The sequence below is a fragment of the Spermophilus citellus genome (assembly GCF_964194105.1).
Source record: "Spermophilus citellus genome assembly, chromosome: 1".
NCBI lineage: Eukaryota > Metazoa > Chordata > Mammalia > Rodentia > Sciuridae > Spermophilus > Spermophilus citellus.
The window spans coordinates 148488141-148513949 of record NC_138182.1 but is presented as its reverse complement, the minus strand read 5'-3'; the positions used below and the strand labels follow the sequence as shown (position 1 = coordinate 148513949).

At 33.1% G+C, this 25809-nt stretch overlaps 1 protein-coding gene across 1 annotated transcript in view; it reads left to right on the top strand.

Annotated features, from left to right (window-relative positions):
- Positions 1–7617: 7617 nt before the first annotated feature.
- Positions 7618–25809, top strand: part of LOC308651598 (solute carrier organic anion transporter family member 6A1-like) — a gene marked incomplete at both ends in the record, with an annotated part of 58463 nt that continues 40271 nt past the window's right edge. The window contains 3 exon segments of the mRNA XM_081298941.1: positions 7618–7648; positions 10938–11050; positions 21647–21791. Coding sequence (XP_081155067.1) covers positions 7618–7648; positions 10938–11050; positions 21647–21791 — 289 coding nt within the window.

Below are 25809 nucleotides of genomic sequence, written 5' to 3'. Positions count from 1 at the left end.
TAACAATGGGCTCTTGGCAAACTTGGACTTCGGTTGCCATCTAGTGTTCAAACAGGAGAAGTGACTGTTGACTCAAACATAAACACTGGTTAGAAACTCTGGAAAGATGGACACAAACACAGCCATATTAATAAAGTTGGAATAAATATCTAATCCTTCAATGCATAGATCATGTCACACACAAAGAAGCATCAAAAAGTTCCAGGGAAATATGACCTAACGTACAGGTCAAAATAAAACACAGAATCTGGCCATATATAGCTCCCAATATGGATGAATGCTCAGGTGGAGAATTTTGTGTGTGTGTGTGTGTGTGTGTGTGTGTGTGTGTGTGGTGCTGGGGATTGAATCCAGGGCCTTGTGTATGCAAGGCAAGCACTCTACCAACTGAGTTATGTCCCCAGCCCTCAGGTGGAGAATTTAAAACATCTGTTTTAAGGAAACTTAATGAACCTCAAGAAAACACAAATACATGATCCAGTACGCTGACAGAAACTTAAGGAGAGATTGGAACAAACAAAATAAATTCTTGAGCTGAAAGCTAAATTAAATGAAATTAAAAACATAGAAGACATCAAGAGCAGTATAGGTCAAGCAGAAGAGTTAGTGAGCTTGAACATAGGCTATTTGAATAGACAGTAGGAATAGAAGAAAAAGAATTATGAGAAAATGAAGCTTCTGAAAAGTTTGGGACATGATTAAAAGAGAAAATATTAGGTTTATTGGAACTCAAGCAAGACTTGAGAATGTCAAAAGTGAAGAAAACTTACTTAAAGATATAATAAATACTACTCAAACCTAGAGAAAGATACAGTTATTCAGGTATGGAATGGTCAAAAACCATACATCAGATTTCATTCAACCAGGTATACACAAGATATATTATAATCAAGCTCTCAAAGGTTTTGTAGTTAAAGAGAATATTCTCAAATCAGCAAAAGAAAATAAATAACAGACAAGTGTGTCCCAATTTATCTGATAGTATAATTCTCAGCAGAAACCTTGTAGGACAGGAGAAAGTGGAATGAAATTTTTACAGTACTAAAAGGAAAACAAAAAACACTCTTCAGATACTTTAAGAAACTATCCTCTCGATACCTACCAAAGCTATCCTTTAGAAATGAAAGAGAGAGGAAAAAAATTTCCAAAAATCTGAGACAATGTATGACCATCAGATATATCCTTCAAGAAATGCCAAAAAGTGTTTCTCAAAGTAAAAGAGATATTAATGAGTAAGAAAAAATAGGAAGATATAGAACTCGTGTAAAAATAATTATATGGACAAGTTCATAATGTTATATTATTTTAAACATGGCATATTAAATATTTATATCCTTAGTACTAAGACTAAAATGCAAAACATTTAACAATAATAACTGCATTAATATATTAAGTATTAAGCAACATAGATGTAAAATGGGACATCAAAAGTTCAGAATGTAGAAGGAATGGAGCAAAAAATGTGGAGATTTTTATTTGTACAATTTTTCTTTTGTTTCCTTTCTTAACTTTACAATCATGGTAAGTTGCTCTCATTTCAAAATAGCTTGCTGTAATCAAAATATATTTAGTATAAACCTCATGGTTAAAAGCAAGGCAAAAATCTGTATTAGACAAACAAAAAATTATAAACAAGCAAACTAAACACCTGACTAGAGTAATTCACTTAAATGAGAAGGAAGACTAAAAAGGGGAGAAGGAAAGGAAGTATAATAAAATTAGAAATCAAGTTGTAAAATTATTTTAATAAGACTTTATCTAACCAATTGTTATCCTAAATGTAAATGGACTCGATTGGACAATTGAAAGACAGCAAATGACAGATAAGATAAAACAAAGTCAAGAAGAAGGAGGAGAAGTAGTAGAAGGATAAAAGACTCAAGTATATGTGTTGTTTACAAGAAATTATCTCTGAGAACACACATATAGACTGAAGGTAAAGACACAGAACAAAATATTACATGCCAAATGGGAATTGAAAGCAGGAGTAGCTGTACTTACATCAGATAAAATAGGTTTTACATAAAAAGAATAAAAAGAGAAAATCATTTTACAATGATAGAGGAATCAATTCAATAAAGGAAATAACAACTCTAAATTCATTTGCCTCCAATATGAGTGAATCCAGATATATAAGGTAAATATCAATAGATGTAGAGGGAGAGACTCAAATAGAATAATAGTAGTATATGCTTAACATCTCACTCTCAACAATAGACAGTTCATCCAGACAGATAATCAGTGAAGAAAAAAATGAGTTAAATTGCACCCAAGACCAAATGGACCCAACAGACATCTATGGAACATTTCATCCAACAACTTCAAATACAGACTCTTTGCAAGTGAATATAGACCATTCTCCACTATAAATCATATGGTATATCATAAAACAAGTCTCAAAAAATTTTAAAAATTGAAATCATACCAAGTATCTTTTCCAATTACCATGCAATAAAACTAGAAACAAATAACAAGAAAAAAATGGTAAACTACAAAAATAAATGGAAATACTTCATTCTAGAACAACCAATGGGTCAAGGAGAATCAAGAAGAAAAATTTTAAAAAATTGTTGAAACAAATGTAAATAGTAATCCAACATACCAAAACCAATATACTCAAATCAATATGCACAGTTCAATATAGCCAAATCAATAAATATACATCAATAAAATAAAGGAAAAAAGACATATGATCACCTCTCAAGTGCAGAAAAAGCATTTGATAAAATTCAACATTTCTTTATATAATAAAAATTCCGAACAAATTAGCTATAGAAAAATGTACTTAAAGATAATAAAGGCTGTATATAACAGACTAACAACTAACATTGTACCATATAAGGAAAAAATGAAATATTTCTAAGATATAGACCAAGGCAAGGATGCCATTTTACCAGTTTTATTTCATGTTATACTGCAAGTTCTAGTCAGAACAATCATGTAAGAGAATAAATAAAGGGTGAACAAAGTGAAGAAATCAAATCATTATTGTCTACAAATGACATGATCTGACAGAACTGTCCCAAAGATTCCACGAAAAGCAATTCTAACTAATGATCTAATTCAGTGAAGTTGCAGAGTACACAATCAAAACACAAAATTTGGCAATATTGCAATATGCCGATAGCAAATTATCTGAATTAGAAATCAAGAAAGCAATGCCAAGACAATAGCTACAGAAATACCTAGGAATCAAGTTAACCAAAGAAGTGATAGATCTCTATGATTAAAATGATGAAACATAATATTAATTATGCAATAGAAAGGTTCAGAAAAATAAGTGAGAATACATTGTAAGTTCATGAATTAGAAAAATCAATGTTGTTAAAATGTACATACTACCCAAAGCAATCTATGAAAACATATCCAAATACCATAGAACTAAAAAGGCAATCCTAAGTTTATATGGAAGCACAGCATATTTCCAAATGTCCCAATGTTGGGCAAAAAGAACAAAGCATTAAACTACTTTCACTTCTAAGTACACTACAAAGCTATAGTAATTAAAGCTATAGTATTGATTGAAAAACAAACAAATGAAAAAGAATAAAAAGCCTAGAATACACTTACATGTTTACTGCCAACTTTTGACAAAGGTGTGAAAAACATGCATTAGAGAAAGGACTGTGTTTTCAGAAAACGTGGTGAGAAAATTGGATATCCATATGCAGAAGAATGAACCTAGACTCTTACCTCTTATCAGCTATAAAAATCAACTCAAAATGTATAAACGATTTTAATTAAAGACCTAAATGCATGAAACTACTAGAAAAAAGGGAAAGTCTTCAGTATATTAGAATGGGCAAGGATTTTTAGGAAAAGACCCCAAAAGCACAGGAAATAAAAGCAAAAATTGACAAATGGGTTTACATAAAATTAAGAAGCTTTTACACAGCAAAGGCAATAATCAATAGGGTAAATAGACAACCTATGTAATAAGAAAAATATGTACAAGATAAATATTTGGCAAGTGGTTAATATTTAGAATGTGGAATTAACTCAATAGCAAAAAGCAAAACTAAAGACCAAATATGTCTAAATAGACTATTTTTAAAAGCAGACCTATAAATAGCCGATAGATATATGAAAAACTGCTCAGCATTTCTAATCATCAGGGAAATGCCAATCAAAACCACAATGATAAAGCATCTCATCCAAGTTAGATAGTTATTACCCAAAAGACTAAAGATAACAACTGCTAAAGATGTGGAGTAGAGTGAAGCTTTATGTTATGGTTTGGATGTGAGGTGTTCCCCAAAAACTCATGTGTGGGACAATGCAAGAAGATTTAGAGGAGAAATGACTGGTTAACTCGGATGGGATTAATTGAGTGGAAACTGAAGGCAGGTAGCATATGGCTGGAGGAGGTGGGTCATTGGGGACATGCCTTTGGGGTATATATTTTGTATCTATTGAGTGGGCGCTCTCTCTCTCTCTCTCTCTCTCTCTCTCTCTCTCCCCTTTCTGATCATCATGTGAGCTGCCTTCCTTTGTACTCTTCCATAACCATGTTCCACCTCACCTCAATTCCCAAGGAATGTAGTAGTGCAAGCTGGGAATGTTTGGATTATAGTAAACAGAGGTTAATGGCTGATTATGGTGAGAGCTCAGAAGACCAGAATACCAATAGGACTGTGAACAGTGAAGACAGAGCTCAAGAGGATTTAGAGGGAAGGGAGAATACTATCAGTAATTGAACTAGAGGCCTTTTGTGTTACATTCTGGCTGAGAAGTTATCTGCGTTTTTCCTGTGTCCTGAGACCTTTTGTGAGGCTGATTTTATTTTTTAATATTTTTTTTTAAGAGAGAGAAGAGAGAAATCGAAAGAGCGAGAGAGAGAGAATAGAGAATTTAAAAAAATATTTATTCTTCAGTTTTCGGTGGACACAACATCTTTGTTTTATTTTATATGGTGCTGAGGATCAAACCCAGCGCCCGGCGCATGCCAGGTGAGCTTGTTACTGCTTGAGCCACATCCCCAGCCCTAGGCTGATTTTAAAAGTGATGGACTTCTTAATCTGGCAGAAGAAATTTCTAGACAGCATAGCATTCAGGTGGTAGTATAGCTATTGCTGGCAGACTTTTAGCCAAATTTGTTATGATATTCAGAAGCAGAAAGCTCAGTAAAACTGGGGCTAAGGAATTTGCAGTCACTGAATACATTATTGACACTAAAGAAATGCAAAAGACTTTGCTCAGGGATATTAAGAAAGATGGCTTGAGGGCATCTCAGGAATTGGCAAGATCATATCCATCTCAGACTCAAGAAAATAAAAGTAAAAATTCTTTTGAGGAGATACCCTTCTTTGCACAAGGTGGCCTAGGAAGTTTTTCAATGTGTTTAGCCACCCAGACATTCAGAGGCTGCTGCAACCAGGGTCCCTGAAGGCTTGAGATGACAGCAGACCTTGGCATCAACCATGTGGTGCTAGTTCTGCAGGAATGTAGGATGCTGGAGTTAGAGGGTCCTGGAGGCTTCTACCCAGATTTCAAAGGAAGGCTTAGGAGGCTAGAAAAAGTGCCCCAGGATTGAAGTCCTTGTGGGTAGCCCCTGAGAGAGCAAAGTATGGAAATGTGAGGAGAAGCTGAAAGCTGCAATAGAGACCCCCCCTAGATTAAGAAGTGTCAGTAATGTGGAACATTGTCCTAGGAAAGCTGCAGGAATTGGAGACAACCCAACAGAAAGGGTACAACCAACAAGTCCAGAGGGGTGGAGTGGAGTACACAAGCTCTTCTCTAAATGCTGGACACATAACTACAGGACTTGTTTGCCCAAGGGTTTTTCAGCCTTGCTTTGGTCCCAACCCTTCTTTCTATGCTCCTATTTTTTTTTTAATTTTTTTTTTTGTAGTTGTAGATGGAAAGAATGCCTTTTAAAAATTTCTTTATTTTTAAGGGGTGCTAAGGATCAAACCCAGTGCCTCATACACTTGAGGCAAGTGCTCTGCCACTGAGCTACAGACACAGCCCTCTATGCCCCTATTTTTGTGAATGGAAATATCTACTCTGTACTTCATATATCAGATACTTGCAAATCACCTTTGATTTTTACAGGAACTCCCAATACAAGCTTGCCTTAAGTCTCAGAGGAGACTTTGGGCTTGAACTTTGGGCAATCTTGGAATGGTTGAGACTACAAAGACTCTCGGAAATGGATAAAATCTATTTTTGCATTGTGAGATGGTTATGAATTTGGGGGGCCAGGTGTGGAATGTTATGTTTTGAATGTGAGGTGTCCTCCAAAATCTCAGGTATGTGACTCAGAGGTTTAGAAGAGAAATGATGGTTTATGAGAGCCTTAACCAATCAGTGAATTAATCCCTTAATGGGATTAATTGAGTGGAAACTGAAGGCAGGTAGGGTGTGCTTAGAGGAGGTGGATCATTGGGGTCATGCCTTTGGGGTATATATATTGTATCTGGTGAAAGGAGTCTCTCTTTGCTTTCTGATCAGCATGTGAGCTGCTTTTCTCCGCTACACTCTTTTACCATAATGTCCTGTCTCACCTCAATCCCTGAGGAATGGAGCCTCTTCTATGGACTGAGATCTTTGAAACCATGAGCCCCCCCCAAAACTTCCTCCACCAAAATTGTTCTTGTTGGGTCTTTTATTCACAGCAATGAAAAAGCTGACTAAAACAGAATGTAAATCAATATAGCTATTATATTGATTATATTTTTTTTTGAGAAAACTCCAAGTAGTTTTCTCAAAAAAAAATAATAATTGCCATGTGATTCTACAATCCCATAACTGGGTATATGTCTGAAAGAAATGAAATCAGCATGTCAAAGGAATATTTGCACTCACATGATTATGGCAGTGCCAATTTGCAATATCCAAAAAAATGGAAACAACGCAAATGCCCATCACCTATTGAATGAATAAAGAAAATGTGGACCATATAGAATGCAATACTATTTAGCCTTTACAGGGGATGAAATTCTGGCATTTTAATTTACATGAATAGAACTAGAAATCATGTTATTGAAATAAACCAGACCCAGAAAGACATGTACCATATGATTGCACTTATGTGGAATATAAAAACTTGACCTCATAGAAATTAAGTGTATCATATTCGTTATCAGAAGTTGGGAAACATAGCAGAGAGGAAGTGATGGCAAAAGTTTGAACAATAGATGCTAAGCCCTAGGACTTAGATATTCTGGTGACTGCAGATAATGAAAATGGACTGGATATATCAAAAACTAGAAGAAATGATTTTGAATGTATTCACCTTAAAGAAATGATAAACATTTGAGATGATAAATATTTTTACCCTGATTTAAACATTACACAAAGTATATATGCATCAAAATATCACTTGCAATGCCATAAATATGTTATTTTTACATTTTTGTATGTCAGTAAACACAAATTTTTAATTTTATACTTTTTTAAAAATTTTGATTTAGTTTTAATACTTATTTCCTTTCTTGGCTTTATATTTGCTCATTGTTTATATAGATTTATAAAAGTTCTTTATAGCCAGATATGGTGACGGACACCTATAATCTCAGCAACTCAGCAGGCTAAAACAGAAGGATCTCAAATTTGAGGTCAGCTGGATAATTTACTAAGAACCTGTCTCAAAATAAAAAATAAAAAGGACTGGCGATGTCGCTTAGTGATAAAGTGACCCTGGCAGGTCCAACTAATTCGTTAATTTATAAAAAAGTTCTTCAAGAGTCATAGATATGACACAAGACAGAACTTTTTCCCCCTCAATCTGTCTTTATGCTTGTTGTATAGAGTCTTTTATTATGTAAACATTAAAAGCTCTTACATAGTCAAATTCAGCTATTTATTTGTTCTTTTATAAAGTTTTAGTATTTTCATCTTGCTTAAAAAGTTCTTCCTTTACAGAATCATTAAATAATTGATTATATTTTCTTCAGTACTTTTGTAATTATGCTTAAATTCCATATTCAGTTGAAACTTATTTATATATTTATGTATATGACATGATACACAGTCCAGGCTTCTATTTTTCTGTCAAAGGGCAAATTGTACTGATATTCATAAACCATTTTGTTTCTTAACTGATACTAGAAATCACCTTTATCAGAAATTAAACCTCATTGTATATATGGGTTTCCGTCCTATCTCTCCAGTCTGTAAGCCCAATATAGTTTTCAATTTTTCATGTCAAATTACAGGTTTTTGTAATTTCTAAAATTTTATTTTTAATTTAGTATTTGAATATACTCCCAATTATTGTTTTTAATCAAATATCAGGGACTTTTTTCTTTCAAAATTATCTTCTAGGTAAAGACGATAACCTCAGACTACAACTAAAACATTTTTATTTGAATTGAATTAATGTATCAGACTACAACTAAAACACTTTTATTTGAATTGAATTAATGTATCAAGTTGGGAATAATTATCTTTTCCATGCATAAAATAACATGTTATGCTATTATCTCTGTTCTTGTTTTATGCCATTCAGTAAAGTTTTATTATATTTTTACTGAACTTATCCCATTAACCTTATTTCTAAGCATTTTGTATATTTTGTCAGTTTTATGTATGGATTCATTATATTATTTCATTTTCCAATCAATTAGTTCTGGCAGAAGAAAATTCTATTGATTTCTAAATTTATCTGATAGACACAGTCATCCTATCATGTTTTGCTTATACGTTGTATTTTTTTTAAGTTATGGCCCAGATTCTTTTAGGTATACTAATCAAACACAAAAGTAATAATCATATTACATATAATATACTATATACAGTTGGAGTACATAGCTGGGTTCAAAAGTGGAAAAGAACATTATGAATATTATAAACAACAAGGGAACATACAACTCCAATGATGATCTGGAGTTAAAATTCCCTGGGTGTAGCATATTCAAATAGAGATGAAAAGAGGATAATGAAAGTAAGGATTGAATAATCCCATATTATTTCTTGCTGGAATTTGTATTCAGGAATATTGTTAGCATTGGACAAGAGAGTCAGCATTTTCCATATTTAATGGAAAGCAAGTTTCTATGAACTAGGACTGACCAGGTTTTGGTTGGCAGTAGAGTAACCTGTGAGACACCAGCTCCTCCCAAACTGGGGTTCCTGTAGACATGAGCATTTTCCAACAATGACTGGTTGAAGAAGGTCTTCAATGTATGAGGAGTTGAAAACATTGGTGGTTGTATAATCAATCAACTTTCTCTAATCTCCCTAAGTGATACAAAAAAAAAAATCACAACTATGAAAATTCTTGTTAAAATCATGGCTTTAGCAATAATTGAAGACAATAAATGTTCAAACCTCAAAATCACTGTGGGAAAGAAGAGAAAGCCAACAAACCCCACTCAGGATCTTTCTCATTCCATTCCCACCCTGTCCGCTGCAAGATCTGTGAGAAGCAAAGAGAGAGCAAGAAAAACCACAGGGAAAGCAAGAGACAGATTGACTAACAGGTGTTCCGAAGAGGATTTGTTCAAACCACTGGAAAGATAAAATCATACCAAATATGAAAGTTCAGAGAAGGGACTGCAGAAGTAAGTGATTTTAAAGTACATGGGATTTAAAGGGTCAAATGCTACATAAAAAATCAATTGGGCAACTTAAAAGGGAGGCTTATCCTAAAGGTCTAAGTGCAAAATTTAAAGGGGGTAGGAATGAGTTTTAAGGACAGATGAGAGTTAAAGGGACTCTCTTCTAAATGCATAGTTTCTGATGGAGAAAACAATTAAATAGGGACAAACAAGAACCTTTCCCTTCCTAATTGCTGTAGGACAATGAAAAAAATTAGGATCCTGGAAATCAAAAAAGAGTCATTTAATTGGGAGACTACCAACTACTCCCTGTTAACAAAAATTAACAGACAATAGTGACAGATTACAAATTAATTAATTACAAATTAATAGAAATTTTTTTCCGTGTGTTTGTGCATGGTTTTATTTTTAATAAAATGCACAAAGCTGAAAATTAAAGCATTTTAATTTTTTATTAAATTTTCTTTATTAAAGCATTGCAGAAGATGACAGTGATAGAAAATGGCAGTTTATTTGGTTGATTGATTTTTTTGCTGCCGGTCTTCTTGCATGGTCTGCTATAATACCACTGTTATGCTTTCCACATGACATACCAGGTGAATGTAAAAATATAATTCATTAATTAAAGTTTAGTAGTTCCCACCCCTTAGCTCCCAAGAGTTTGGAGCATGGCTGAGCTACATCTCCTACTGGTAGTGGTCTCTCCATTGAGATATAGTGTCTTGTGATAGTATTTTTTGAACAAATGAAACAACCGTACAGCCAAATATTTTATTTGTCTACCACAATTTGAGTAATAAATATTTTTGCTTCTCATTATTTCCTTTTACAAATGCTTTATGTCTATAGTTCATAATTTTAAACATGAAGTATATATAGATCTGTTTACCTAGCATGATTCAATATATGCACTATGTCATAGGATGTTTTTAAGATTAAATTACTAGTAAAGTGATGTGGAAGCACTAAAAAAACCTGTAACATCAGAGAAATCTGATTCTTGATTATGCATTTCATGGGCACAACATGTTTTTAGAAACATCAAATATTTTTTTTCATGTTTTATGACTGTGCTTTCAAACATGTTAGCCATATGTTAAATGTGCCCATTTAAATTTTAAAACAAATTAAATTAAAAATTAATTTACTTGGTAATAGGAACTATATTTCAAGTATTTATTAGGCAGATATATAACTAGTAGTTATAGTATTGGACAGTGTTAATATGGAAAATTTTCATTATCACAAAATGGTCTTTAGGACAGCATGTTTTAAAAGATGTGTCTTTTACTTAATAGGATTAACTTTAGATTGTTTAAAAATAATTCATGTCCCTTTTCATTACAAACTGGATTTATCTGTGTATGTATGTGTTATATATGTATTTAACTTATTTAAACATGTCATAAAATTCTGTTGCTTGTTAACATATAGGTACAGCAAAAATAAAAGCTATAAAACGTAAACAACAGACTCATTTGTTTGGTGACAAGCTTAAAAATAAGAAATTTGGACCTGGTATTAAGGACTTGTTTGCTGCTATTGGGGTAAAGTAAATTACTTTATATGAAAAATGAATTAAGTTGATCTTTGCAATTTTCTAATAGTGGACTTAAGAAAGTAGCCATAAAGTGTTCAACTTAAGTCTGGATGAAACTTTTGGAGTCTTTTTATTAAAATATTCCATTTTCATATAATGGGAACCAGGACCCATCGCACTCAACTGTCATTACCAAGAGTATGTTGGTGTGAGAAACTGATATCAGGTATATTCTATTTCTTTTAATTTTGTTTTTATATGATTTTGTGTTTATTTTTCCCTGAAGAAATAAATATGGCATTTAATGAGATGACAAGTAGTCATCAACATTATATTTTATTATGTTTAATTCAGTGAGAACAAATCTAGAAGTTAACACATACTACCACAAGTACCATGTTCCATGGAAAATGTCTCATCATGATGTGAAATGGAGCACTCATACCTATCATACAGTCATCATGATGGCATAAAACATGCCAACTTTCAAATAGTGAGATTCTACTTTTCTATTATTATAATTTTATATTTTAAGGCACTTGCATAATTTTTTATACATTTATATTATATCAAGTCCTATATCAGATTATTCTGTAGATAAAATTCATTCTCTCTCTCTCTCTCTCTCTCTCTCTCTCTCTCTCTCTCTCTAAATTAGAGCATTATATTTATACATTGTAGTTGGGTTCATTTTAACAGAATCATACATTCAAGGAGTTTGGCTTCAATTCCCCACTGCCTTGCTTTCACTCCCCTTATTTTAATTCCTCTCAAATACTGTTCTTCTTTGTGTTCACTTATCTATTGATTTCTTTAACTATTTTTAATAAATTTTATTTGTTCTAGTTATTTATACATGACAGAATACATTTATGCACTTTGTTATATTATACATAAATGGGGTATGATTTCTCATTTTCCTGATTGTACATGTTGTAGAATCACAGTGTTCCTGAGTCATATATGTACATAAGGTAATTATGTCTGTTTCATTCTGCTATCCTTTTTATCCTCATACCTCTCCCCTTCTCTCTATTCTACCTAATCTAAAGTAACTCTATTCTTCCATAGTGCCCTCCCCTATTGTGAATTAGCATCTGAATATCAGAAAAAAACAAAAAAAAAAAAACATTTGGCTTTTGTTTTGGGGGGACTGGCTTATTTTACTTAGCATGCTATTCTTCAGTTCCATTCATTTACCAGCATTCTCTATAGCTTAGTAACATTCCATTGTATGTATGTATGTGTATATATATATCCCACATTTTCTTTATCCATTCATCTATTGAAAGGCATCTAGGTTGGTTCCTAGTTCAGCTGATGTGAATTGAGCTGCTATAAACATTGATGTGGCTGCATCACTATAGCATGCTGATTTTAAGTCCTTTTATTATAGACTGAGGAGTTGGATAACTGGGTCAAATGGTGGTTCCATTCCCAGTTTTCAGAGGAATCTCCATACTGTTCTTCAGAATGGTTGCACCAATTTATAGTACCACCAGTAATGTATGAGTGTACCTTTCCCCCCACATCCTCAGCAACAGTTATTGTTGACTATATTCTTGATGATTGCCATTCTGACTGGAGTGAGAAGAAGTCTTAGTTTTGATTTGTATTTCTCCAATTGCTAGAAGGCTAACCCCAAGGCCAATATAGTTCTAAATGTAAAAAAATTGAAAGCATTTTTCTCTAAAAGCTAGAACAAGACAAGGATGCCCTCTTTCACCACTTTTATTCAACATTGTCCTTGAAACTATAGCCAGAACAATTAGAAGAAAGAAACTAAAGGGATACAAATAGGTAAAGAAGAACCTAGATTATCACTATTTGCTGATGTTGTGCTTCTATATTTAGAAGATCCAAAAAATTCCACTGGAAAACTTCTAGAACTAATAAATGAATTCAGCAAAGTAGCAGGATATAAAATCAGAACCCATAAATCAAATATGTTCTTATACATCTGTGGTGAATCCACTGAAAGAGTAATTTGTAAAGCTATCCCATTAAAATAATAAAATACTTGGAAATCATTCTAACAAAAGTGGTAAAAGAACTGTACAATGAAAACTACAGAACCAGGGGCTGGGGAGGTGGCTTAAGCAGTAGAGTGCTCGCCTGGCATGCGCGGGGTGCTGGGTTCGATCCTCAGCACCATATAAAAATAAAATAAAGATGTTGTGTCCACTGAAAACTAAAAAAATACATATTTTAAAAAATCTCTCTCTATCTCAAAAAACAAACAAACAAACAAAAAAAAACCTACAGAACACTAAAGAAAGAAATTGAAGAAGACCTTAAGATGGAAACATCTCCATGCTCTTGGATAGGCAGAATTAATATTATCAAAATGCCCATACACCAAAAGCATTATACAGATTTAATGCAATTTCTATTAAAATCCCAATGTCACTCTTCATAGAACTAGAAAAAAAAATCATGAAATTCATTTGGCAAAATAGGAGACCCAGAAGAGCCAAAGCAATCCTGCAAGAAAAGTGAAGCAGGAAGCATCACAATATCAGAACATAAATTATACTGCAGAGCTATAGTAACAAAAATGGCTGGTATTTACACCAAAACAGACACATAGACCAATGGTACAGAATAGAAGACATAGAGACAAACCCACATAAATACAGCTATCTCTTACTATACAAAGGCATCAAAAACATTCACTGAAGAAAAGATAGTCTATTCAATAAATTATGCTGGGAAAAATGGAAGGCCATATAATAAAATGAAATTAAACCTCTGCATTAAACTCAACTCAAAGTGTCATCAAAAAATAAAAGTAATTTGATGTTTTCTTTTCCTATTTGTATCACTTTAATTTTCTTCTCTTCCTTTATTCCTTTGGCTAGAGTTTCAAGGGCCTATATTAAATAGAAGTGATGAGAGTGAATATCCTTGTCTTGTTTCTGATTTTAAAGGAAATGCTTTCAGTTTTTCTCTGTTTAGTATGATATTAGTTTTGGGTTTGTCACATATAGTATTTAAAATATTGAGGTAATTTCTTCTATCACCAGTTTCTCTAGAATTCTTAACATGAATGGATGTCAGATTTTGTCAAAGGACTTTTCTTTATTTGGATGATCAACTGATTCTTATTCTTAATTATATTTAATTGGTGAATTCCATTTATTGATTTTTGTATGTTAAACCAACCTTGTATCCCAGGGATGAAGCGCACTTGCTTATGGTGTTTTATCTTCTTCTTCTTTTTTAATTGTTGGTTGTTCAAAACATTACCTAGTTCTTGATATATCATATTTCACACTTTGATTCAAGTGGGTTATGAACTCCCATTTTTACCCCGTATACAGATTGCAGAGTCACATCAATTACACTTCCATTGATTTACATATTGCCATACTAGTGTCTGTTGTATTCTGCTGCCTTTCCTATCCTCTACTATCTCGCCTCCCCTCCCCTCCCCTCCCCTCTTCTCTCTCTACCCCCTCTACTGTAATTCATTTCTCCCCCTTGTATTGTTTTTTCCTTTCCCCTCACTGTAATTTTGTATAACCCTGAGGGTCTCCTTCCATTTCCATGCAATTTCCCTTCTCTCTCCCTTTCCCTCCCACCTCTCATCCCTGTTTAATGTTAATCTTCTTCTCATGCTCTTCGTCCCTATTCTGTCCTTAGTTACTCCCCTTATATCAAAGAAGACATTTGGCATTTGTTTTTTTAGGGATTGGCTGGCTTCACTTAGCATAATCTGCTCTAATGCCATCCATTTCCCTGCAAATTCTATGATTTTGTTATTTCTTATTGCAGAGTAATACTCCATTGTGTATAAATGCCACATTTTTTTTATCCATTCATTTATTGAAGGGCATCTAGGTTGGTTCCACAATCTTGCTATCGTGAATTGTGCTGCTATGAACATCGATGTAGCAGTGTCCCTGTGGCATGCTCTTATTAGGTCTTTAGGGAATAGACCGAGAAGGGGAATAGCTGGGTCAAATGGTGGTTCCATTCCCAGCTTTCCAAGAAATCTCCATACTGCTTTCCAAATTGGCTGCACCAATTTGCAGTCCCACCAACAATGAACAAGTGTACCCTTTCCCCCACATCCTCGCCAGCACTTGTTGTTGTTTGACTTCATAATGGCTGCCAATCTTACTGGAGTGAGATGGTATCTTAGGGTGGTTTTGATTTGCATTTCTCTGATTGCTAGAGATGGTGAGCATTTTTTCATGTACTTGTTGATTGATTGTATGTCCTCCTCTGAGAAGTGTCTGTTCAGGTCCTTGGCCCATTTGTTGATTGGGTTATTTGTTATCTTATTGTCTAATTTTTTGAGTTCTTTGTATACTCTGGATATTAGCGCTCTATCTGAAGTGTGAGGAGTAAAGATTTATTCCCAGGATGTAGGCTCCCTATTCACCTCTCTTATTGTTTCTTTTGCTGAGAAAAAAACTTTTTAGTTTGAGTAAGTCCCATTTGTTGATTCTAGTTATTAACTTTTGTGCTATGGGTGTCCTATTGAGGAATTTGGAGCCCGACCCCACAGTATGTAGATCGTAGCCAACTTTTTCTTCTATCAGATGCAGTGTCTCTGATTTGATATCAAGCTCCTTGATCCATTTTGAGTTAACTTTTGTGCATGGAGAGAGAAAGGGAGTCAGTTTCATTTTGTTGCATATGGATTTCCAGTTTTCCCAGCACCATTTGTTGAAGATGCTATCCTTCCTCCATTACATACTTTTAGCCCCTTTATCAAATATAAAATAGTTGTAGTTTTGTGGATTGGTTTCTGTGTCCTCTATTCTGTACCATTGGTCCACCCGCCTGTTTTGGTACCAGTACCATGCTGTTTTTGTTACTATTGCTCTGTAGTATAGTTTGAAGTCTGGTATTGCTATACCGCCTGATTCACACTTCCTGCTTAGCATTGTTTTTGCTATTCTGGGTCTTTTATTTTTCCATATGAATTTCATGATTGCTTTCTCTATTTCTACAAGAAATGCCTTTGGGATTTTGATTGGCATTGCATTAAACCTATAGAGAACTTTTGGTAATATCGCCATTTTGATGATGTTAGTTCTGCCTATCCATGAACAGGGTATATTTTTCCATCTTCTAAGTTCTTCTTCTATTTCTCTCTTTAGGGTTCTGTAGTTTTCATTGTATAAGTCTTTCACCTCTTTTGTTAGGTTGATTCCCAAGTATTTTATTTTTTTTGAGGATATTGTGAATGGAGTGGTTGTCCTCATTTCCATTTCAGAGGATTTGTCGCTGATATACAGGAATGCCTTTGATTTATGCATGTTGATTTTATATCCTGCCACTTTGCTGAATTCATTTATTAGCTCTAATAGTTTCTTTGTAGACCCTTTTGGGTCTGCTAGGTATAGAATCATGTCATCTGCAAAAAGTGATAATTTAAGTTCTTCTTTTCCTATTTTTATGCCTTTAATTTCTTTTGTGTGTCTAATTGCTCTGGCCAGTGTTTCAAGAACTATGTTGAACAGAAGTGGTGAGAGAGGGCATCCCTGTTTTTTTCCAGATTTTAGAGGGAATGCCTTCAATTTTTCTCCATTCAGAATGATGCTAGCCTGAGGCTTAGCATAGATTGCTTTTACAATGTTGAGGTATGTTCCTGTTATCCCTAGTTTTTCTAGAGTTTTGAACATAAAGGGATGCTGTACTTTGTCGAATGCTTTTTCCGATTCTATCGAGGTGATCATATGGTTCTTATTTTTAAGTCTATTGATGTGGTAAATAACATTTATTGATTTCCGTATATTGAACCAGCCTTGCATCCCAGGGATGAATCCTACTTGATCATGGTGCACAATTTTTTTGATATGTTTTTGTATCCGATTCGCCAGAATTTTATTGAGGATTTTTGCATCTAGGTTCATTAGAGATACTGGTCTGTAGTTTTCTTTCTTTGAAGTGTCTTTGTCTGGTTTAGGAATCAGGGTGATGTTGGCCTCGTAGAATGAATTTGGAAGTTCTCCCTCTTTTTCTATTTCCTGAAATAGCTTGAAAAGTATTGGTATTAGTTCCTCTTTAAAGGTTTTGTAAAACTCTGCTGTATACCCATCCGGTCCTGGGCTTTTCTTAGTTGGTAGTCTTTTGATGGTTTCTTCTATTTCCTCAATTGATATTGGTCTGTTTAGGTTGTCTATATCCTCCTGACTCAATCTGGGCAGATCATATGACTTAAGAAATTTATCGATGCCTTCACTATCTTCTATTTTATTGGAGTATAAGGATTCAAAATAATTTCTGATTATCTTCTGTATTTCTGAAGTGTCTGTTGTGGCCTTTTTCATCCCGTATGCTAGTAATTTTGAGTTCTCTCTCTTCTTCTCTTTGTTAGCATGGCTAAGGGTCTGTCAATTTTATTTATTTTTTCAAAGAACCAACTTTTAGTTTTGTCAATTTTTTCAATTGTTTCTTTTGTTTCGATTTCATTAATTTCAGCTCTGATTTTAATTATTTCTTGCCTTCTACTTCTTTTGCTGTTGTTTTGTTCTTCTTTTTCTAGGATTTTGAGATGAAGTATGAGATCATTTATTTGTTGGTTTTTTCTTTTTTAAAGGAATGAACTCCAAGCAATGAATTTTCCTCTTAGAACTGCTTTCAGTGTGTCCCATAGATTCCGATATGTTGTGTCTGTGTTGTTTTATATTCTTGATGTGTTTTTTACTATGGTTTGTAGTATTTCATTAAGGATTTTTGCATTGATATTTATCAGGAATATTGGTCTGTAGTTTTGTTTCCTTGATGTGTCTTTGTATGGTTTTGGAATCAGGGTTATACTGACTTTATAGAAGGCACTTGGGAGTGTTCTTTCTCTTTCAGTTTCATAGAATAATTTGAGAAAGACTGGTGTTAGTTCTTTAAACGTCTGGTAGAACTCAGATAAGAATCCATCTTGTCCTGGACTTTTATTTGTTGAAAGGCTTTTAATTGTTGCTTCAAATTTGTTATTTTGATATTGGTCTGTTTATGTTTTCTCTATCTTTTCTGATTCAATTTAAGCAGATTATATGTGTCTAGAAATTTGTCAGTGTATTTTAGATTTCCAGTTTATTGGAGTATAAATTTTCAAAATAGTTTCTAATGATTCTCTGATTTCAGTAGTGTCTGTGGTGATATTTTCCTTTCCATCTCTAATTTTGTTTATTTGGGTCCTCTATATTTATTTTTGTTAGTTTGGCTAAGAGTCTATTAATCTTGTTTATCTTCCAAAGAGCCAAGTCTTTGTTGTATTTATCCTGTGTATTGTTATTTTATTCTCGATTTTATTAATTTTGGCTATGATCTTTATTATTTTATGTATTTTACTTATTTTATAGTTAGTTCTTTCTTTTTAAGGTCTGGAGATAGAACATAAAGTTACTTATTTGGAATCTTTTTTTTTTAAATGATGACACTCAATGTTATCAATTTTCCTCTTAAAACTGTGTTCATACTGTCCCAGAGATTTTGAAATGCTGTATCTCCATTCTCACTTGTTTCTAAGAATTTGATTTCTTCTCCCTTTTCTTCTTCGATCCATTCTTCATTTAAAAGAGTGTTTTTCAATCTCTATGTGTTTATGTGGCATCCATTCTTTTTCTTGTTATTGATTTCTAGTTTCATTCAGTTATCATCTGATAGAATGCATGGGCATTAAATCAATCTCTCTCTCTCTCTCTCTCTCTCTCTCTCTCTCTCTCTCTCTCTTATTTTTTGTGTTTTCTAAGATTTATATTGTGACCTAGAATATTATCCATTGTGGAAAATGTTTCATAAGCTGCTAAAAAGGTAAATTCATCTGTTTGGGGTGACATATTCTCAAGTTTTTATTAGGACTATTTGATTTATAGTATTATTTAGGTTAGAAATATCTATATTGCTTTTATGTTTTGATGACCTATTGGTGATAAAGGTACATTTAAATCAGTTAGTATTATTGTAGTAAGATATCTCTGAGATGTAGTATCAAGGAGTATTTTTTATACAATAGTACACACTGACATCCATGGCATATGTAATTACTATCATTATATCTTCTTTTGTTGGATGGATCTCTTTACCAGAAGGCAGTGGCCTTCTTTTCTTCTTCTGAATATATATATATATATATATATATATATATATATATATATATATTTTTTTTTTTTTTTTTGCTTGAAATCTTCTTAGTTACATATGAGATTCTTCTGCTTTATTTTTGCCTGGACTATTTTTTCCCATCCTTTTACCTTCAGCTTATGAGTGCCTTTGCCTATGAGATGAGTCTTTTGAAAATGGTTTTTAATTAGATCTTGTTTTTGACCCATTCTGCTAATCTGTATCTTTTAATTGGGGAGTTGAGATCACTTACATTCAGTGTTATTATGAATATATGTTTGTGGTTTCCTGACATTTTGATTTTTTTGCTTTATTAAATTCTGTCCTGATTCTAATGCAGTTGATTAATATTGATCTTCATATAGTTGGGAGCTTTGGGATTAGTTTTGGGATCTTTTGTGTGCAGTATATCTTTGAGTATTCTTTGTAGCGCTCATTGGTAGTTTTATTCTCCCTTCATAATAAACATTAACTGATTTTTCTTGCCTCATTTTTTTCAGATTTTATTCCTATGTTCTCCACATTCTAATCACTTTCTTGGTCCTGATCATATCAAGTATGTTATCATACTGCTTATTTGTACATGCTAATCTTTTTATTTAAACTGTCCTTCTCTCTTTTCTTCATTCCAAAACAAACAAAAATCCCTTTTTCACATCTTGTCTTAGTTTTCTAGGTAAAATGACTTTCTCCTTAATGCTCCAGAAAAAAAAATACACACATGTGCACACACACAAACAATGTTTTTTAGGACAACACTATTTTAGTAGAATGTGTTAATACACACACACACACACATATTTAACACATATACATATATATATATTTGTTTTAATTTTTATATTAGTCTAGTTCTTCCTAAGACAAATGACTATAGTTGTATAAAATAAGAACATTTTAACTTGTTTCTGTTTGCCAAGTGTTATTTTGTCAAACCATAAATAATTTCTATAATTAATTATATTTCATTAAGATTCTATCAAATTTTAATTTCATCAGAACACTACATGAATAGTGTTCACAATTAGTCACAACCTCTTTCATTAAAAAAAAATAAAACACAATCATTAAAGTGCACCTAAAATTTGAGCATAAGTGTTTTAAGTTTTTTTTTCCTTTTTAAAAGAATGCTTTTGTTTTTGTTTTTTGTAATGGGATATTTAATAACTGGGCCACATCCTCAGGCTTCTTTAATTTTTTTTAAGATAAGATCTAAGTTGCTAAAGCCATCACTAAGTTTCTGAGGCTGGCTTTGAACTTGCAAACCTCTTACCTCAGCCTTCCAAGTTGCTGGGATTATAGGTGTATACCATGAAACCTGGTCTCCCTCATATTAAATACCTTAGATTTAAAAAAGCAATATTAAAAAAGAAAGACTATTTTATAACATAGAAGTGTGAAAATATTTGTTAGACAAGATTTAAATAATGTAAAATGTACATTCAAATTTTACAGATTAGATAATATCAAGTTGAAGATTTCTGTTCTAAGAAGAAAACTAGACAACATTAATAAATTAGTAATAGAAAACTAAATCCAAGAGATTTTCTAGAATGAATATGGAATTCTTGGAAAATCTGCACAAAATTTATGACCAAGTCAGAAGTTATGTAGCCTTGTTTACCTGGTTGAGACAGTCATAGGCCTTTCCAAGATCAATGACTGTTAGTGATAGAATAGTTCTGGAAGGACTTGCAGAACCCAAAAAATTGCTCTAAAAATTTTGGATAGTGTAAGTTGATACATGAAGAAATTGGATCTTGTTTATACTGAGATGCTATCGCAAACAGATACCTCGGCAGAATGATCTGGATATTAGAGAAATGAAGTATTTATTCTAAGTCCTAATATCCTAGTAACTCCATTCAAGGATACATAATTCCAAAGATATTCCCTCCTTCAGATACTACACTAAAAGTTCGTGCACAGGAGTTTTTAAGATAGCCACGCTTATTAGAATAGGAAATTAAAGGCAATATAAATATTCAGTCTTATGGGGATGGATACATATAGTGATATCACACTATCCCAATTAAGATAGCACTCAGAAGCTGAACTAGATAAATATGCAAAATATATCAGTGAGCAGAATTTTCCCAAATCTTTGCAACTAGCTACTAGGCCCACAAATAAAACTTATAGGTGGTATGGAGAGCACATAAAAATGAAAGTGTACATTTTATAGAATGGGTATATGGGTTAATTGTACATTGTATAATTGCATATATATATATATATATATATATATATATATATATATATATATATAAATCTTTTTTTTGGTGGGGTTCTTTTTTTGTCTTTTTTGGAACTGGAGGTTGAACCCAGGGCTTTGCGAATGCAAGGCAGACGCTTTGCCACTGAGCTACATCCCAGCCCGCATATATATATTTTTGATAATTACATATATCTATTTCCCTTTATATTGGGGGAGGTAAATTTTTATAGATCCTTAACATGCATGGGCATATCTATTTGTCTTAACTAAAAAATGTAATAATTACTATATAACTTATTTCTACTTCAGATCCTACTGAAGAATCCAGTGTTTTTATGCAAAGCTGTGTCCAAAGCCTCAGAATTCTTAGTTTTGATTGGAGCTTCTGAATTTACACCTATATATTTAGAAAATCAGTTCATAATAACACCCAGGATGGCAGAAACACTTACAGGTAAATTTTCCTTCTCACTGTGCTGATTTAAAAAAAATATGTATGAACTCTACATATATATGTGTGTGTATATATATATATACATATATGAAATATTTAATGTAATTAGAAAATAAAAAGAGCAATGTATGCAAATGTTGCAAAAGCACCATTTGCCAAAATTTAAGAATTTGAATTCTTTGCTATCACCAATAATTTTTAACGCATCAAATTTTAAGGACATCATTACATCACTGTTTAATCCATTTCTCCTGCTCCTTTCCCTTAGATAACCACTCTATTAAAGTTACAGTGTGTACTTTTATACATGTTTGCTCACATTTTCTGCTTCTCAGAAAATATATATTCAATATATTTCTAAAATTTGTACATAATTTATACAAACTCTTCTACTTTTTTCATCAGAAATTATGTTCTTCAGAATCATGTTGATCTGTAGCTATTTAATGCATCTCAATTGTGCTATGGAATTATATTCTATGAATACATCACTTTTTGCATTATCATATTAACAAATATGAAGTGGCCTTTAATTTCTTACCTTTTAACCAATGTAATAATAGGTTTGTTGATATATGCTCATTTATCAATGTTGTTCTATGTTTCAACATTAAAGAACAATCACTATTGTATACATCATAAATTTTATTCGTTATTGAGAATTTGGCTCTCCAAAAGTGATTGCTAATGGAATTCATTGTTATAAGGGTCTAGAAGTAATGGGAAAGTGGTAAAGATAATCAGTTGTTTCAGGCTGTAACTTTTAGTGTAACAAATAAAAGAAAAATAACAAGGTATTTGTTACTAAAATTTGGTTAAAATCAAAACTAGAAAAGAAAGAAAAAAGACATAAAATATTTGGCTAAATAAAAAGCAAATTTTAACCTGTGGAGAAAACTTTTTTAAATTAAAAATTTCAGTAGATTTTTCTATTAAAAAATAGCATTGTTGAATTACATATTTTCCAAAAAGCCTAAACATGATGCAACTCTGTTTCCATGGCCATTATGAAAAATTTTTCCATGAGTATACCACATTATTGATTTGATTAACCTAACCAACAGAAATTGGGACTAAATACATTCAATTTGTTTCTTATAGTATTTAATTCAACCTAACAGTTTCAAAGACATAGGATGAGACCACCTACTATATTGACCTCATCCATTGACCTTCAAGATTCTGGACCCAGTCAGCTGAACAAATCCTTTAGCACTAGGCTTCCCCTTAATATTCTATTATTAACCTTTTCATGTAGCCTGAGGTGCTGGTTCAAGTATAACAAAATACATTAACAATAGCACATTCCATATTGGCCTACAATGAAGAAGTTTTGGGTAATTCTGTAATTTGTAACGTTGATCAGTGAGTGAGGTTTACCAGAGTGCTTTCCAGGGCTGAGATGGTGTCATTGATTATTTCAAATAAAATCAAAGACAAATTTTGTACCACCTTTTCTAATTGGATAACTCTAATTGTAGAGATAATTTCTCTCAGAATTAATACAAATAATGTGTCATTAATTCCTATGTCAATAATTCCCCTGGGTAATCAAGGGCAACTTCCTTTCAAAGAGATTTCTATGGACTTCTGAGACTACATGATCTACTTGTGTGTTTATTTGAATGCTAGATCATCTCTTTTGACTACCCCTGTGTTCTTGATTAAATAATTTCCATTGGGCAAGTAAATATTGTCAAATAATTTTGAGTCTGATTTGGTCTATCCCAAATGAGAATATTAGTCCCCAGAGCTATTGGGTCTCTAGATTTCAAGGCTTCAGTTTCAACAGGAGGCCAGTGATAAGTTAATAGTTGTTTTGCAGAATAACTGTTTTAGAGTGTCAGTTAGTCCTAAACATCAAGTGGAAACTTCCTCTCCTTCCCTCTGCACAATATCATCAGTCATTAGGACTTGTAGCTCAAAGGGTTCATTTGACTTGTAGCACCTCAGGGTAGATAGTATGCTATAGCTTGTTGATTGGCTTTAATGTAGATTTGTGGGTTATACACACTGTTGGTTAGGTAATAAAAGACCAAGTGGAATGCTAAAGTAAGACATCTAAAATCTCTTAATTTCTAGCGCCTGAAAAAATGCTCTCAACCTTTTGTTTGGAGAGAAGAAAAAACATCAATTTCTTCTTGACTGCCAGAGAGATAGAACATTGTGAATCTTTCAGGATAGTCTTTGAAAAAAGGACTTGTGGATTTTTGCCACAGCCCCATCTCTCAGCTGAGGCCATCAATTCAGGAAATCACTGGCAAGGGGGCAAGGGGGGATTGAGAGAAGACAAACAAATAAACATTTAGAAAGAAAGCTGGGGTCAGGTGGGACAGTATCCTTTGATAAAGGTATAATGCCCCAGAGCTAGCTTGGCACATTTATTATATAGGGCAAAAGGCTATTTTGGGGAAAGTTTCAGCAAAGCAGGCAATCTGAAGGGCATAGGACTGGTGAGACATTAGGATTATTTATCTTGTTATGTTCAGAATTCTCCATCCCCAAAAGTTGGTGTCTTAGCTCAAGGTCCAGAGTGATAACATCTGTGCACCTTTGCACAGAGCCTTCTCAGGCTGGGTGTCACCATTGCAACTGGGCCATCTTGACCTGCACCTTTGCATTGGAAGTTCCCAGTTCAAAGCAGCCTTGAGGCAATCAGAGAGATTCAAGTCACTGCTCTAAGGTATAAAAAAATTAAGTCAGTGTTATTGAGTCTGAGGCTTCTGATCCTCTAGCCAACCAAATACCATCTGTTAGTGTAAGGTCCAAACCAGCATATAGGGGTACTCAGACTAAATCTGACCTGCTCCCTTGTAGCAAATGGCTACAGACAGTTTAGGTACCTCCGAAGGTGTACTGAAACATGTATTTGAGGCCTTATAGCATGAATGATAATTGATCTTTATCTTCAGGTAGGAGTGGGATCCCAAAGCAGGCTTTGGCAATGTCCAAGATAGCATATAAAGTGCCATTAGTTGGTGAACTATATTTAGTCTTGTCACTATGTCTCAAATAACCAGGGCTGTAAGGAGCAACCCCTGAATTCAGTAGGTTGTCAATTTCCTCAAACCTCATGTTCCTCTTACCATTTTTAATTGAACATAGAAACTATTAAATCAATATATTTCGTGTTTTCCTACTCTTGCTGCATTTTAGTTAGTATGAAAATCTGCAACTTCCCTTTTTAGTTATTATAAATTGTTTTTCATAGACATACACAAGGAAGTCACTCTGAGTAGCAATTAATGAGTTATGATATCATTTGAAGTATCAGAAGCTTTTAAAATAGAAATACCAATTAACATCAGTGTACTAAAACCACAAGAAAAGTACATTGAAATTTTCTAAAGAACCACCTACAAGATGGGTGCCCCTTCTTTTCAGGTGCAGTAAGAATCTAAATTCTATTCAATGTGTAATCTATGACTTCACATAGGAGTTTATTTATTTTATGGAAATCTTTCAAATAGGATCAATGAATACTTGTAGCACACAGGATACATGGCATAAAACTCTGAGATAATTTATTACTATTTTATAATAGATCAATGGTTAAAATGACCATAAGATACATTGAAATTTAATTTTAACAGAAATTATACACTCCATTCCCTCCATACTCTAAGCAAATCAACTAAAGTTCTGATGGATCTCCTGGTCACTACACATAGTGACTGTAAATTTCTTTTCTTTTTTTTTTTTTACACTCAGTCTGGTTGCACAACTTTGTTAAATGTTGTGTGAAAGCAAAAGGAATCTTAATGAATGTTAATAATAGTGGTTACAATGGGGTCAGACCTCAGGTTATGGTCAGATTGACAAGGAAGTGCTTCTGTCTGTCTTGCATTATTTTAATAATAACATAGCATCTTCTGTGGAAAGAAAAAAAAGAAGGGAACAATGGAAGAAAATAGTGCCATAAGAACCAAAGTAGAAGACAAACAAAGCTTCCAAAAACTAGAAAAAAATAAGAATAAAAGTTACTTCTTTGAAAAGATTAATAAAATTGACAAAGCAT